Consider the following 17,347-nt stretch of genomic DNA (forward strand, 5'->3'; position numbering starts at 1 on the left):
AACTGAAGATCTGGGGCAAGAGTCACCATCTCCCGTACCTCAGGACTAGAGGTGGTTACAAAAATTAAGCTATTACCACAAAAAAAACCAGGAGAAAGAATCCAACCATAGAAGGCTATTTATGGGAATAGAATGACCTGAGTTCATTCTAGGAGGAGGATATTGAAGTAATGAAACCTCTAAAAAGTAACATCAAAAGACTTTAAAAATCAAATGATCGAGATGGAGGAAAAACTTAAAAAAAAAAAAATATATATATATATATATATATATATAATAATCCAAGGAGATTATGAAAGGAAAGTCAACCAACTAGAAAAGGAGTTCTAGAATCTTGAGGAAGAAAATGACACCTTGAAAATTTAAATCGGGCAAAATGAAGCCAGTGAAATTATAAGAGATCAAGAAATGATTAAATAAAATATGAATAATGAAAAAATAAAAAAGAAAGTGAAACACCTTACAAGAAAAACAACAGATTTGGAGAATAGATCAAGAAGAGAAAACATAAAAATAATCAAACTAACTGAAAGTTACAGTCAAAAAAAGAATCTTGATACAATACAAGAAATAATTAAAGAAAATTGTCCTAAAGCATTAGAAAAAGGGCTTAAGTAGAAATTAAAAAAAAAAATCCATTGATCACCACTAAAAGAGATCCTACGAGGAAAACTCATAGGAATATCAGAGCCAAATTCTGAAAGCCCCAGCTCAAGGATAAAATATCAAAAGCATCAAGATTAAAACAATTTAAATATTATGGTGCCACAATTAGAATCACACAAGACCTAGCAACAGAGACATTAAAGGACCATGGGTCTTGGAGCACTACCTTTGAAGAGCAAAAGAACTGGGGTTCCAGTCGAAAACATGATACCCTACAAAATTAAGCATTGTCCTGAATGGAAAAAAAAAAAAGAACATTTGATCAAATGTCAGACTTTAAAGACTTTGTTAAAAAAAAAAAAAAACACCTGAACTGAAGAGAAGATTTTACACACAAGACCCAAGAGAAATATAAGGTACATATCAAAGATTGATTATAAGGGATTCATATGGACAGACTGTTTAAAATGTATGTCTAAGATTCTTATTAATATTGGGTAGCTCATAAGAAAGTTTGGGGCAAACCTGAGTATGATATGAATTTAAAAAGTAAAACCATTTACTAAAAAGAGTAATTATTTTACACAAATGAGGTGCAAGTGGTAGAACTGATACAGAAAAAATTAGAAGGGGAGAAAGGCTGGTAGTTCTGGTAACCTACTTTCATCAGTAAAGGGTTTAAGAGAGAACAATACATATATATTTAAAAGAGCATAAAAGTGTTCTAGATTCAGAAGAAATAAAGCGGTAGGGACATAGGAAGGATCTTTAGAGAGGAGGGTGAGGGAACAGGTAAAAGGGGGTATAGAAGGGTCTTTAAATTTATGGGAATGGGAGGATGGGGAGGGATCCTTGGACAGGGTAGCAAGTAATAGGACGAAGAAGTAAAGCCGAGGAGACAGGAGGGAGAGGAAACGAGATATGCAGAAACATAAAAACAAACATCAGGATTAGAATTTGGGAAAGTAAATGTCTATGTATATATAAATGTATATGTGTACAGAGGTATAGAGAAACACATTCAAACTTAATTGTAGCCTGGGGGGAGGTTAAAAAAACAGAACAAAGTAAAAAAAGTACACAGCAGAGAACAAAAGAAAACTTACAAGGAAGTAAAAGATAAGATAGACAAGTTTTCAACAAAACTTGTGTATTATTTATCATACAGGCTTTCTTGAAATAAAAATCTATTCTTACATATTTTGAATCCTCTCTTATGTTCTGCTATGTGCATGAAATGCTTTTTTCTTTGTTACTTTGTATTTAAATTCAAATATTTAATTTTATGATTTTTTTTTGGTTTCTTTTCTCTATTTGTGTTCTGGCCTGAGTCAAAAAAAATTTTTTTTAAATGCAGATTATTTTTGTGGATTAGAGGCAAGATGGTATGATGGATACAGTGCTGAACTCAAAAGTAAGGGAAGAATTAGGTTTAAATCTAGCCTCCCCCCCCCCAGGATTATGTTGCAAAATAAGGTTCTGAGCAGGCAGCCTAGATCTATTATTTCAAGGAAGGGAGGTTCTAAGGTTTCACCATTATGTATAACACTGGCTTGTGCATTTTGTTCTAAGAAAAATACATCTTATTTTTCGTTATTCTTACCATAAATGGGTACTATATTTTATCAAAGTCTTTTCCCCCCTGCATCTATTGAGATCATCACATAGATATGTTTTACAGACTTATCATGTTAAATGGTTTACTATTATCGAACCATTCGAGAATTTCTGTATAAATCCAACTTAATGAATAATTAGTTTGCCAAAAGAAAATGGAATTTGGTACATTTTACTTGGCACTGGAGGGAATAACTAGAAATTTCAGTTTAGTATAAAGGAAAAATTAATAAAACAATTATAACTTTTAGTGGCTGCTTTCATACAGGCAGCAAATTTGACTTTAAAAAATCTTCAAGTAGAGGTTGGATAACCACTTCTAGGGCATGTTGCAAAAGGGAGCTGTCATTTAAATAGAGCCTGGGCTATTTCCAACTTAGAAATAGTCTGATTCTATTACATAAGATTATCTTCAACGGTTTTATACTAAGACATGCGGCTATAACATTAGTAATAACAAAATAAGACTCTTTTGGACTAAAAATTCCACACTAACACTTGTAAGGTCTACTTAACTATGCTAATACGGTATAATAGGGTATCTGGCAGATTCAGGCTAATTCTATACCTTGTCTGCCTAACAAGATTGATAAAATCATATTAAGTCAAACTCAGGAAAGAAACTAGAGATGAACTAGTACAATGCCCCGCTCTTAACAGAATAAGGAAAAAAGACCCAGGCAGAACCAGTCACTCATCAAAGATAATATAAACTTAAGAGCTTTCCACTACACCATATAGATAAAAATACACAAAAATTTGAAGCTGTGGTAGAAGCTATACACTTCCATCTCTATACTTTCCACTAATATATCTCTCTAGACCTTTTTCCTTAATGGAAATGTGTTGAAACCTAGCTACTCACTCTAGGACTACAGAGAAGTTAGGATTCCCTTCCATATCTGCTTCCAAGTTGATAGGAAAAAAAAAAGTAAGGCACTGAAGTTAAGTCAAGAGACCTAATTCCAGAAGAATTTGGAGAAAATATAGAAGAATTTCAGTTTGGACAAGGCTTTAAGTACAGTGACCTGAATTATCATGTGGAATTATTTCAAGAAGGTCCTTGATAATAAGTTTAAACATATGGCCTAACACCTGTAGAGGCAGCCCTAAGGAATTCTAACCTTTTCACACTGGATAGGTTTGTATGATTAGGTTATTATCACTTGGAAGTCAGGAAGAGTCTGGTCCTGATAAAAGGTATAGAATATGAAGAACTGTAGAATAAGAAGGTAAGCCTGACATAAACAAGACAAAGGAAGGGGTACATTAGCACAATGCAGCAGTAACTGAGGAGAGGAAGCCTAAGTAAGCAGTGTCAATAGGGACAGAAGGGAAGGCAGATTAGAAGACGAAATGATGATGTCCTAACCTTTATAATAAATAAAACAACCTTACTCAACCACCTACTAGGCAGTGGTTCAGAAACAAAATTTAGGCGAGAGTGCTACTGCTGGGGGGGGGGAAACGGGATCCCGATAGGTTCAACAGGGCGTCTGGAAAGAATTCAGCTCAGCCTTTCTTGGAGTTAGAGTTGAGAAAGTTTATTAATACGCCATTACAGTGGGCAAGAGTCCTTTAGGGGACCTGTGAGTGAGAGGGGTACATGCTTTTACTTTTAAAGGGTAAGGCTGCCATTGTCTGGGCTGACCTGAGGGAAGGGACCTCAATGCATAGATAGTTTAGATAAGATTTGGGCCAAGCCGGAGGAGACATGAGGGATTAAGTAAGAACAAAGGATTCCCAAGGTGTTGCCTAGGCCTAGTGCCGATAGGGGGAAGGGGCAGAGTCGGAGGTTGGGAAAGGAATTTTACAGATAACAATTTTACAATACAAATTGAAGTTACAATTTCACAGACTGGTTTCACAAGTTGGTTTCACAAATTGACCTAGACCCCAGGTACCCCATCATTACTTCCTTCAAGTCATTTACATTTTAGTGTAAAAGTCAATATGGATAGCTTTAATATGCAATGTCATGGAAATATGTTACAGGCAAAGTGCTATGAAATCTAGGGAGTGTAAAAGAGAAAGCTATTACCAAAGAGAAGGGAATGAATAAAACTTTTTTGGAAGAGGTAGCATTTGATGTGGGTAGGTATTCAACAGGTCACAAGGGAGAAGAAGCAATTTAAGCAAAGGCAAAGATGACTGGCAAGTATTTCAATTTGGCTACAGTATAAAACACAAGAAGGGAAGCACTATGAAATTAGCTAATAAAGGTAGGATTGTGATAGACTATGAAAAGCCTTGAATGCCTGACTCCTAATAGTTTAGGACCAATATTAGAAGAAAATTGTCTAGCAGTTAACAAAGAGGTTTACTTTACCATATGATGTATGATATAAAAAAAAAATCCTCAACAAGAAATCACCTCTCATGAGGTATGTACAATCCCATCTTGTCTCCATATGGAAAAGCACCTGGCTAGCAGGGCATGGTGTGGTTACTTGTTTAGTCTTGGATATGGCTGTTTTTGCCCTTAGATGAAAAAGAAGCCAAAGCAATATGGCCTGATGCCACTGGAAAGCAGGACCAACTGCTACATAGTTGGGGCCTTACACCCCTAGACCAATCAATTCTTGGGGTTATGAAAAAAATCAGCCTAACTTACATGGGGGAAGTAGAGAAGGGGGAAAATTGGTTTGAACTTTATTTGCTAGTAAAGAGAACCACTTTCTGGGCATGGGATTAGCATAACCATATCTATGCATAAAAAGAGATTTTTTTTTTTCTTTTTTGGGGAGGGCAATTGGGGTTAAGTGACTTGCCCAAGGTCACACAGCTAGTTTTTGTGTTAATTGTCTGAGGTTGGATTTGAACTCAGGTCCTCCTGACTCCAGGGCTGGTACTCTATTCACTACACCACCTAGCCACCCTGAGATTATTTTTTACAGTGATAATAAAGATGGTTTGTAATTGGGAGAAGAAAAGCCGGAAGCCCACTGCTACTGCAATGATCCCAGAGTGCAATAAGTCTTTGTACTAGGGTGGTTAAAGAAGGAAGAGAGAAGGGGTTGAATTTGAAAGACTGAGGTGAAATCAGCAAAGTATGGTAACTGAATGGATAGGAAAGGTGAGGGAAAGGGACAAGATACTGCCATGATTGTGAATATGGGAGAGTGGGTACCATAGTTAGAAACAGTGAAGTCAGAAGGAAGGGCAGGTTAGATATGAACTACTAGGTCTGGGACATGCTGATTTTGAAGTGCCAGTGATCCTGTTATTTGTCTTCAAGGTTAATGGAAGGTAGCATGTTTAGAGTAGGCAAAACATTTGAAGTAAATTCAAACTATGTTTATTAAAAATAGAATGTACCTTACCAAATGTCTTCTATGAGATGAGTATGGTCCTGATACCCAAACCAAAGAGTAATAAAACAAATTATAAACCAATACCATTAATTAGTATTGGTACAAAAAACAAAACCAAAAAAACCTTGAATAGCACATTATCAAAGAGGCAACAGAAATATATTAAAAATATTATTACTAGGAATAGGTTGGCTTAATACAAGGAAGGTAGGGATAGTTCACCTGGAGTCGAACTGTTGGTAGTCCAATTTGGAGAACTATAAAACAACACTTTCTGTAATGAAAGCTGCCAAAATGCAGAAAAAGAGGGTTCAAGTGTTTGCTTTACATTAAGATTGTGCTATAACTACTCAAAAAGAGGGGAAATTTTGGAATATGATGTTTCAAAAGGCAAAAGAAAAAAGGCTGGAGCCAACTAGTCTGAAAAACTGAGTATAATCCTAGAGGGATTATAAAGAGATTTTTAAGCATTCCTGATTAAAGATCAGAGCTGGGGAGAATCTTTGAAATGTAAATACTGGAGACAAGCAAAAACTAGAAGAGTAGACACATTTGAACAATCTGAAATGCTAACATTCTACTAGAGGGAAAAGAGACAAGTATCTCTTTCAGAACCCAACTGTCTTCAAGGACAGAGTTAAGATAAATGCAGAGCCTCTTACCTATAAGGAGAGAGGGAATGCACTAGAAGCATAATGAGGAAATGTGCTATGCCTAACTATACTTATTTTTTTTTTTTGGAGGGGGGGAGGCAAGGCAATTGGGGTTAAGTGACTTGCCCAAGGTCACACAGCTAGTAAGTATCAAGTGTCTGAGGATAGATTTGAATTCAGGTCCTCCTGACTCCAGGGCTGGTGTTCTATTCACTGCCTAACTACACTTTTGTTACAAGGGAAAGCTTGTTGTTGTGAGGAAAATAGGAGAGAATAGCACTAGACACGGGAAAAAAATAGAAGCTTGTCAAAGAAATCTTTTTTTAAAAATAGAAAGAAGTTTAGAAGGTGACATAAAGACAAGAAGATAGTACTGGTACCACTGTGGTAGATTAAGTATATACTTAAAAAAAAAAGTCAAGCTATATGTAACAGATTCAGTATTTCCTTTTTTTCTCTTTTGTATGTGAAAACATTTGATTATTGCTGGGATGCTATTTGTAAAATGCTTAGCAAAATGCCTGGCACATAGCACGTGCTTAAATAAATGCTTGTTCTCTTCCTTTTCCTTGATGTTAAATTCATGCAAAAAAAGGGGAGAAAATTTTACATTTAAACACATATATATGCACGAATACAGGCTCTGGAGTCAAAGGACCCAACTTCAAATACTGCCAAATTGCACAATCTCACTAGGCCTCAGTTTCCACATCCATACAATGAAAAAGTTGGACCAGATGGTCTGAAGTCCCTTTCAGCTACAGCTCTATGATCTTACCTATAAAAGATCAGTTTTTGTGCCATTAAGTGAATTTCTAATCCAATCAACATTTCCAAAGCACCTACTACATGCCAGTTATTGTGCTAAGTACTGGGGATACAACGAATAAAAAGAAAGTCCTTGACCTCAAGGGACCTCACAATCTAAAGGGGGAGACAACATACAAATGTTAACAGGAAAGGGGGGAGGGGGCAAGGCCACCAAGGGGTATCTTCTTTGGAGTTGAGACCAGGCAGAGCAGCACATGAAAAGTGGAGTGAGCAGAGTCCAGTTTCTGCCCTCTATAAAGGAAGGAATTAAGAGGAATTTGGTACTCTGCCCTACAAACCTCCAATCAGAGGGGAGAGGAGGTAGATGTCCATCAATTGGACAGAACCTGACAACACCCTGCCTACAGGTGAATGGTTCTGTGATGGGACTACCTCTACATGGGAGGGTACAAAAGGGAGGAGAGGGCAAGAAAGGCATAGATGGATAGAGAGGAGTAGGTGATGCACTGGGATCCAGCAATGACTAGCAATGGGGGAAAATGACTTCTGAAGTCTCAGAAAGAGAAAAACCCATAGGGAAGTGGATGAGGAGAGGGGAAAGACTGAAAAGGAGGGGGAAAGGAAAGAGGTATGAAGGATTCCATTAACAACTGTTGTTATGAATGAAGAGAGAAGGGGGATGAAGAGAGATGAGGACCTTACACTGGATGAGGTCTGGAGGATATGGCGTTTGAAAAGTCTTTTTGTCCTGGGACAGAGGAGTGAGTGGGGGAGTTAGAACCTCCGAGGGCAGCTGGAGCCTAGAGAAATGGCAGAGCACGAAGATGAGATTTCCAGGCAAATGCTGCTCCTCTACCATGGATGTGGTAGTGGAGAGGTTTTAACATGAAACAGTGCTAGGTGGCCCTGTGGATAGAGTGAGCCTGGAGTGAGGAAGACCTGAGTTCAACTCTGGCTTCAGACACTTATTAGCTGTGTGACCATAGGCAAATCACTTAACCTCTGTTTCCTCATCTTTAAAACAGGGTAATAGCACCTCCCTCCCAGGGCTGTAGCACTTAGCACAGTACCTGACATGGTAACCATTATATAAATTTTAGCTGTTATTATTATTATTAATAGGCATTGCTCCAGAAATGAGGTACAATGAGGGGAATCCATGAAGTGAGCCCTACAAGGAAGTAGCAGAAAGCACCTAGAAGGTAGACCTTAAAATGGATACCCTGGAAGCTTTGACAGCATGAAGAATACAGAAAAAAAAGAGAGACCAGATTATTATAGAAGACATCAATTAAAGAATGAGAATCTAGAGTAAAAAGAAAAAGAAGAAGGATAATAAAGAGAGAGAAATCCTTTTTGGAAAGGGAGAGACACAAAAAGAGGGGATCGGGAGTGAGGTAAAAGAACCAGTGGGAAGAGGGTCACCTTAAAAAAAAAAAAATTAAAGTAGGTAAAGGAACATAATACTATGTACAGTAGAAGGAACTTAGAATAGAAAAGCTTCTCCAGAGACAACATTAATGCATCTGGAACAAGAAGGGTCACAAGGGAAAAAAATCTTTGCATCAAAATTCTCTTCTAAGGGTTTGGTATCCAAGATAAATAAACAAGTAATAAACATAAATAAATATATATGATTACTAGCTATTCCCTAATAGATAAATGATCAAAGGATATGAACAAACTATTCTCAAAAGAACTTTAAAGTATTCCCACCACAGTAAAAAAAAAAAAAATGTTCCAAATCACTAATAAGAGAAATGCAAATAAAAAGTATTTGAGAAGCTTCACTTAATACCCTGCAAATTGACAGAGATGACAAAAAATGGCACCACTCAATTTTGGAGAGGCTGTGGAAGGATAGGCATGCCAATACACTGTAGGTGAAAGAGTGAAATGGTACAACCATTTTGGAAAGTAATTTGGAATTATACAAATGTAGTAACTAAAATGTCCATATACTTTGAACCAGAGACTCCAATACTGCATATCCAAGGAAGCCTTGGATAAGAAAAAAAAAAAAAACCCATATACTTCAAAACATTTAGAACAGCATTTTCTGTGACTGCAGAGAAAAAAGCAGTCCCTACCCTCAAGGAGCTTACATTATAATGGGAGAAAACAACAAACTAAAGGAAGCTGAAAAGGAATGGTGAGGAGGAGAACCTTAAGAAGAATGGTAGACAAAGTCTGGAGAGACAGGAATGAGACCCAGAAAAGTGTACATAGCTAGCCTGTGTACTTTCCTTAAAATGGGGATCTGGGAGGAATTAGTTCATCAGAAAAAGGGCCTGAAGGGGCCAATCATACTTCCAGGGTGAAGCTAGTCACTCTGGGATTAGATGACTGTCAGCAATTGTGCCAGATTTGCTTAGGGGAGGTCAGAGCTGTTGTCATTGCCGGGGAGGGGGATGGGGGAGCCTAGGAGTGTCAAGTAGCCAAGTAGGCTGGGGGTGGGAGGTGGGGTTGAGGGGGAGACTGGGCAAGGTGAAGGGAGGTGTCAAAGATAAGGTGAGGAGTGACTTTCTGGTCTTCTAGTCTCTGGGAGCAAAGGTGAATATTGGGAGTAGAGAAGAGGCCATAGGATGGGAGAGCCAGAGTCACTGCTGTCACCTATGCTAGGGAGCCTCTGCCACAGCCACTAGCCCATCAAAGAACCAAGCAAGTAGCTTAGTGTAGAGGAGTGGACCGTGAACTTGGCAGTCAGAAAGAGCTGGTTCAAATTCTACCTTAGCTATTTCTTCTAAGGGGCCTTCTAGCCCTAGTAGGAATATTATCTCTAAGCAAGTTACTCAAAGAGATTTATTCAGCCCTGAGCTTCAGTCCTCCATCACCAGTTGCCCACTGGACATTTCAAACTGGAGTCCAAAGACATCTTAAATTCAACTCATCTAAAACTGAACACATTGTCTACTCCTACCCCTTCTTGCAATCCTCCCCTTTTCAAACTTCACTATTTTTGTCAAAGGCATCACTATCTTTCTAGTTTGTCCCAAATTCACAACCTTCATGCTATCTTCAACTCTTCACTCTCCTTTGCCTTATATATCCAATCAGTTGCACAAACTTGCTATTTCTATCTTCAGAACACCTTTCTTTTTTTTTAACTTTTTTTTTCCAGAACACCTTTCAATCAAACCTCTCCACCAAGCTACTACCTTGCTTCAGGCCTTTTTTTTTTCATCTCTTACCTAGATACTTACTCCTACCCAGTCTCCTTGCCTCAAATTTCTCCCAACTCCAATCAATCCTTTATACTGTTGCAAAAGTACCTTACCCTCAGATCTGACCATGTGACTCTCCCACAGAAACATCTCTTTTGCCTCCAGGATAAAAGAAAAACTCCTATATGCTTTTAAAATCCCATACCTGTCTCCAACATATCTTTCTCACTTCCTTAAACAATATTCCCCCACCTATACTCTGAAACTCAGTCAAACTGGCCCCTCCCTTTGTTCCTCACTCAAATCATGCCATTTCACACTCTTCTGTGCCTTTTCTCTGGCCATACCTCATACCTGGAATTCACTCCCTCCTTATAGCCACCTTGTAGTCCCTCTGTTCGAAATAAAGCATCATTTTCTGCATGAAAACCTTCCTGATTTCTAACTCCTCCTAACTGCTGGAGTTCCTCTCTCCAAATTACCTTGTATGGATTTGTATTTATGTTATCTTTATGCTGCATATATTTCTATATGTACATAATTGTTACCTCCATTTGACACTTCCTTTGTAGCCTCAAACACCAGGCACAGTGAATTCATCTCACAAAGTATTTTACATTTAGCTCCAGAAGTCCCCACCTCGGCCAAGAAGAGGGAGGTATGTTTCCCTAACTTTTTTCTGGGACCATTATTGGTTTTTCAATTACTGTTTGATTTTCTTTTAAAGATTTTTTTTACATTGTTGTGATCCTTTTATATGTAGCTATTTTAGTTCTATTTCAGTTCTCATCAGTTTCTACAAATTTCCCATGTTTCTCTGAATTTCTTGCATTCACCTTCTTCCTATTGAACGATACTCTATTATATTCACATGGAATAAAAGTCCAAAGATGAAACAAACCCTACTCAAAAGGAGTTTACATTTTAATGACAGAAAAGCACATATTTTACATATATATGTAACATTACATATACATCATAAATACAAAATAATTAAACACAAAGTAGTTTGTGAGGGGGGACACTAGCAGCTGCAGGAATCAGGAAAGGCTTTCTAGAGAATGTCCTTGAGATACATCTTAAGGGAATAAAGGGATTCTGTGAAACAGATTTGAGGCTAGAGTTTTTTTTTCCACGAATGAGAAATGGTGATTAAAATGCCTCTATGTCCAGAAAAAAACCACCAGGTTCCATGTTGGAGGGATAGAGCTGAAATCAAGTTCCTGTGAATCATTGAGCTTTGAAGAAAGATTCTCCACCACAGAGCTAAGATCAATACTGAGTGTCCAATCTGGGGAATGTTAGGGGTACCTCAAAATGAAAAACAGAATGTATAAAAAGATTAAGCGTCAGGACAAGCCAGCATTTATATCTCACCCAACAGAAAAAAGAAATGCACAAATTCTAAGAGAAAATGAACTGGCTAAAATTTTTTTTTTCCTAAAGGATCCTTTAATCTAGATTGAGGGTACTCAAATGGATTTGTGATTTTGAGTGAATGACTGCTTGCAATTAAAATGTTCTGTCTTCTATGAGTCTGTGCTGGTATCTTTTCAGGAAGAAAAAGTGCTCAGTCCTTAAACGTACTGAAGTCAGTCTAAAAGTTTTTCTCAAAAAAGTGGAGGGGAAAAAAGGCAATCTAAAGCTATTTTGTAATTAATTTCCAGTAGCCCAGCCTAATATGGTGTTAAAGATCCCACCGTACAAGTATTGCTCTCTTAAATTTTCTCTCCAATTTGAAAAAGAGGAACTGTCTCAGAAAAAGGTGAGGAAAAGATTTTTAAGAAAAAAGGCAAAATTTCATTTTATGAATTTGGTTTTACTGACCACTATGAGTTTCTGAATGATTTGGCAGAATTTAATTGCTCAGCAAATTAAAGCAAAGTCACCTAAAAAAGTAATGAGAATAGTATAGTATATCCACTTATTAAATTCTAATGTAAGATGTCAAACTGGAAGTGTTTTACACGGCAAAAATGGGGTACGACCTATGGGGAAGATAGCTGGGTACTAGGATAGTAAGAGCCCAGATTCCCCAAAATACGGTATGCCAGCAGAGCTTAGAAATATACCGGTCTAAAAAGAAAGAATGATTACTTTTAGATTCCATCATTAGCCCATGGATCCACAGAAAGAAAAGTCACACACCCTTATCCTGTTGAGACATTAAAAGACACAGAGATAGAAAGCAAGAGTGCAGGCCAGCCTCAGAAAGCACCAACCAGCAGCTCCAGGCTGGGGGTGAAAGAAAGGACCTAGGCAATGACAAGCCAGAGGCACTCCCAAAGTTTATGACTATAGAAGCTTAGTACCGGTATTAAGAAGCAGCTCTGGGGAGTTCCAGGTAGTGTCCCAAATGAGCAGTAGTCCAATAGTGGCAAAAGAATAGCCCTTGGCAAAAACCAGTCCAAGGGATCTCCATGCCTGTGGCATGAGAAGAGCCCCTGAGCCTAAGGGCATCCGGGTAAGACCCAGGAAAAACCTAAAACAAGGGGAGGTCCTAGAGCCCTGTGGTGAGAGGCAGTCTTAAAGCGGTGCCTAGGACGAAAGCAGTCCAAAAGTCCTTTGAAAGAAGAACCTAGTCTTGGCTACCATATTGAAGACCTGGTCGGTCCTGTCCAAGTCATTAGTTGCAAAGCCTGACTCAAGAACATTCTGCACACCTCTCACCTGCTTCCCTCTCCCCACAAGAGATGAGAGAAACAAGGAAAGCTGAATACAATGAGAAAATATCTTGGTTTGAGAGATAACCAGAGAATAAACCCTGAGAAACATAGCAAACCCACAAATTCAGGTAAAGCCTCAAAGAAAAAATGTCCTAGCCACAATGATTTACAAAGAACTGAAGCAAAAGATATAAAATAGACTAGCTAGTGATAAAAAAAAAAAAAGGCAAGGAAAATCAACACCTACAGACAGTAGAAAAACACCCAGGAACAGAAAAGTAGAATGAGTCAAAGAGAAAATAATGACTTAATGAGTTATCAAGTCAATAAAATATTTATTAATTGCCTACAAAGCACCAAGCACAGGGTTAAGCAAAGGAAATACAAAAAAGGACAAATGACAGTCCTGGCTCTCAAGGAGCTCACTATCTAACCGGGAAGACAATAAGCAAACAAATACATACAACAATCTCTCTACAGGATACATAGGAATTAACAAAAAGAAGGCACTAAAATTAAGAGGGTTGGGAAAGGCTTCCTGTTGCAGATGAGATTTTAGATGGAACTGAAAGGAAGCCAGTAGACAAGGGGGTAGAGTATTCCAGATATGGGGGACGGCCAGAGAAAACACCAGGCACCAAGAGATGTTGTTAGAAGATGTTATTGGATGTCTTGTTCATGGAACAGCATGAAAGCCAGTGTCACTGGATCAAAGAGGACGGATGTGGCAGGAAGTCAGGTGTAGTAAGAGTGGAATGGGAGGGGGCTAGGTAACAAAGAGCTTTGACTACCAGAGAATCTGTATTTGATCCTGGAGGCTATAGGGTATCACTGGAGTTTACTGAGTATGGCGGAGTGACATAGTTAGACCTGTGCTTTACAAAAATCACTTTGGTTGGAGAATGGAGGATGGATTGAAGCAGAGAATTGAGGCAGGCTATTTCAATAGGCTAGGAGTGAGGTGATGAGGGCCCACCCTGGAGTGGTGGCAGTGTCAGAAAGAAGGGGGCTTATTGGAGATGTTGCAAAAACGGAAACCTAGCAACACACATGACGTGGGGATGAAAACAATGAGGAATCGAGGATTTACACCTACATGAGTCTGAGGGTCTATGGGGATGGTATTGCCCTCTACAGACATAGGGAAGACAAGAGGTTAAGTAAAAAAAAAAAAATAAACTTTGTTCTATGTTGGCAGTCTTAGAAGACAAAAATGGGAAGGACAGGGGACTATACTGGGGAAGAAAAGAAGGAAATAATTATCATATCAGAGAGGTGCATGAGAGTATACAATCAAGAAGGACCAAAGTGTACTGGCAATCATGGATAAAGACTGAGCACAATTACACACTCAAATACACTTATAAAGATCACAGTATAGAAATTACATTCAAAAGAAAAGACTGGAACAAGGGAAGAGGGGAGAGAAGGATCTTGGAGGGAAGTATGAGACATTCATAAGAATACTGTCTAGCACTGCGCTAAAAGCTCAAGTCAGTGTTTTTAAAGCATTTAAATCTACTCCTGTGCATGAGTTTTATTCTACATAAAATGAAACCACTAATCCCAAATAAATCCCTTACTTCTGTGCTTCTATTCTCTTCCTATACCACGATAAAGAGTTTTCCTGATACAGTAATTCCAAAATTCCTGAACTTTTTGTAAAATCATTACAGGTATTCTATACAAACAAATGTAGTAAGCAAGGAAAGCTTGGCTTCCTTTTGGCGTGAAGAAAAGCGATGTTTATAAACCAATTGAGGTGATAATTCTCATTCTTTACCTTCTATTTTTAACCTTGGATCAACTGCCTCTTAGACACTTAATCTCTGGGGAAGTCTTTATACCCTCTGCAAATCGAGGGCTCCTTCAAAAAGTTGTAAATGCACTTGGGCACGGAGATATGTAATAGTACATTTTATTTCCCTACAAAAGGACTCTCTTAACAAGCTCCTGAGAAAACAGGGTCGGTGACCTAGACCAAGGCTCACACTACCTTCTTTCAAAAACATCTTTAGACATCCGACTCTCCTCGTAGCCCCAAAATTAGGCCCAAAGTCCGGGAATGAATACCGGGGTGCTCAACAGTTCCCTCTCTAGATGCCAGGTACATGCAATCCGACCTGTGGCTGCAGCAGGCGAACGGTTCCCGGAGAGGGCCGGGTTAGGGGAGGCGATTTAGTGTCAGGAGACCCCTGTTCCCTCCCAGCCCTCCAAGCAGAGACGCAGACCAGGGTGCAGATTCTTGGGGGCAAGGCGAGAGCAGACAACTTCCGGGAATGCCGCCCCCCCCCGCCCTCCCCCCCCCGCCCCGCCTGGGTCGCTACCAAGCAGCAGCCGCAGCCGTAGTCTCGGAGTCCTCAGCCCGCACCCAGCCTGGGTAGGCCGCGGGCCGGGGTAGGCCGCGGGCCGGGGTCACTCACAGGTGACGATGGGTTTATTCTCCATGGTGTAGATCACAGGTCGGAGCGGCTCCTCCGGAGGCTCCATGAGCGTCCAGCTTCACCAGCCACGGCTCGCCCCGCCGCTCTCCATGGGCAGGGCCCAGGCCTCGCTCGCCCGGGGCTGCTGCCCCTCCTCCTCCTCTTCCTCTTCCTCCGGCCCTCACCGCACCACCGCCCAGGGCCCAACAGCACAGCCCCACAACTGCCGCCGCCTACAGAGCGGCGGGCTCCCGGCCTTGGCCACTTCCGGCAATGTCCCCGGAGCATTACCACTTCCGGGGACGAGGCTCGGGCGACTTCAAGGGGAGGGACCTTGTTCCCTTCCTTTCCCCTCCCCCCAACCCAGTCGGGAAGGCGGGGAGGGGGAGGGGAAAGATGGGGAGGAGAGGGAGAGGAAATTACTGGAAGGAAGGAAGGGCCGAGAAGGCGGGGAAGGCGGGAGGAGAGAAGTGTGGGGAAGGGAATAAAGAGAATCCGGAAATAGAAAAGGTCCAGAAAGAAAACCTAGTGGAAAAATAGGACAAAAAGTGACTTGGGAAGAAACGGAAGAAGAAGGAAGACTGCTTAGTGAGGGCCTCTAAGACGGGGGCGGGGAGGGGGGGTTGGAGGGGGGGGCGGTTCGTGGTTATTGGGGGGGGGGGGGGGGGGGGCGAAGGGACTAAATGGGCTTACACCCCTTGGGGGGCGGGAGTCATTTGTCGCATACAGTCTTTATCAGGTATTTTGGGTTGGATTTGTAATTCAGCTTCACATACAACTCAACCCTCCACCCCTTCCCCCCCAAAAGTAAAAATTTGTCAGTTCAGAGGGAAACAGACAAGCAGGACAGCTTTGAAAATAACAGGTTGAACTGTCAGAACTCTTGGAGTATGGACCATCATCTACTAACCAGCCAGGCGTCTAGTTAATAGAACACACTGCTCAGGATCAGTAAGACTCATCTTCCTAACTACAAACCCAAACTCAGAAAATTCCTGTTTGAAACTAGGCCAGTCCTTTTCCCCTCAGTTTTCTCATCTGTAAAAAGAACGAAATGGCTAACCACTTTAGCGTCTTTGCCAAGAAAACCCTAAAAGGGGTCAGGAAGGGTGGATCAGAAAAGAAACATGAACAAAAACAGTAGGCATGAAGTGGACAGCTGTTTGTCTGCATCTCCTCTCTCACCACTTTTCCCAGAATTATCAAAGGTAGAGAGGTTAAGACCAACAAACGTCCTGTCATTCCAGTATTCAATCTAAATAGACTGCCTTTATCATTCCTAAATGTGTACATGAGTACTTACATTCATCTTGTTGGTCAAGGAAAACCAGTCAAACTCTCAAAACATTCAGCTCTGCTGAAGTGGATCCCTCCATCCCACCTCCAAAGAAATGTTCTAAGACAGGGGTGGGGAACCTGTGGTTTTGAGTCCCTCAAGTGTAGCGGAATCCGTTGGATTCAGTCAAAAGGTCACACTTGAGGACCTAGAGGGCCACATGTGGCCTTGAGGCCACAGGTTCCCCACCCCTGTTCTAAGAGGAAGCCTTCCCTGAATGAATGGAGATATATCTCAAATGCACCACATAGAAAATGCTTGCCTGAGAATTATCAGAATTCTTGTTGGACATGAACAATGAACTAATAATGATTCTCAGGTCTATAAGCATGAACCAGCTCCAATTTCAACATCAGGCAATTACTAGCCATATGACCATAGTCAAGTCCCTGAACCCTTTTTGTCTCAGTATCCTTATCTGTAAAATGAGTTGAAGAAGGAATGATAAACCATTGTAGTATGTTTGCCAAGAAAACCCCAAGTGGGTCATGAAGACTCAGTCAAGACCAAAAGAATTGAACAAGAACAATAGATATGAAATATACTGCCATATGAAATATGCCTCTTATCTTTTTTTCATGACATTTTCCACAGCTCTCAAATATAGAAAAGGTTAGACCTAGTAGGAAGAGAATTGGAGGTAACAATCATGTTATTCCAGTACTCAGTGTAAAGAGACTTCCCATTGCTCCTAAATGTGAGCATTGAGTACTTGTTGGTTGAGGAAAGCCAGTTAAAGTCTCAATAAATTGAACTCTCAGCTGAAATAGACCTCTCCTCTGACTCCTCAAAACATA

The 17,347-nt window shown here is 40.1% G+C and overlaps 1 protein-coding gene across 6 annotated transcripts in view; it reads right to left on the reverse strand.

Moving 5' to 3' along the window:
* Positions 1 to 15,530, reverse strand: part of TRAPPC10 (trafficking protein particle complex subunit 10) — a 111,840-nt gene extending 96,310 nt beyond the window's left edge. For 2 of the 6 annotated variants that reach the window (XM_069075008.1, XM_069075006.1), the window contains exon 1: positions 15,215 to 15,530. In XM_069075008.1, coding sequence (XP_068931109.1) covers positions 15,215 to 15,281 — 67 coding nt within the window. In that variant the 5' untranslated portion in view covers positions 15,282 to 15,530. Of the gene's footprint in view, positions 1 to 14,787; positions 15,023 to 15,118 lie in introns of those variants that run through there. The other 4 variants (XM_069075009.1, XM_069075004.1, XM_069075007.1 and 1 more) reach the window with 3 other exon arrangements.
* Positions 15,531 to 17,347: the final 1,817 nt, after the last annotated feature.

This window comes from Petaurus breviceps, unplaced genomic scaffold (genome assembly GCF_028583685.1).
Source record: "Petaurus breviceps papuanus isolate PSGF00001 unplaced genomic scaffold, PetGlider_PUasm1.0 90897, whole genome shotgun sequence".
NCBI lineage: Eukaryota > Metazoa > Chordata > Mammalia > Diprotodontia > Petauridae > Petaurus > Petaurus breviceps.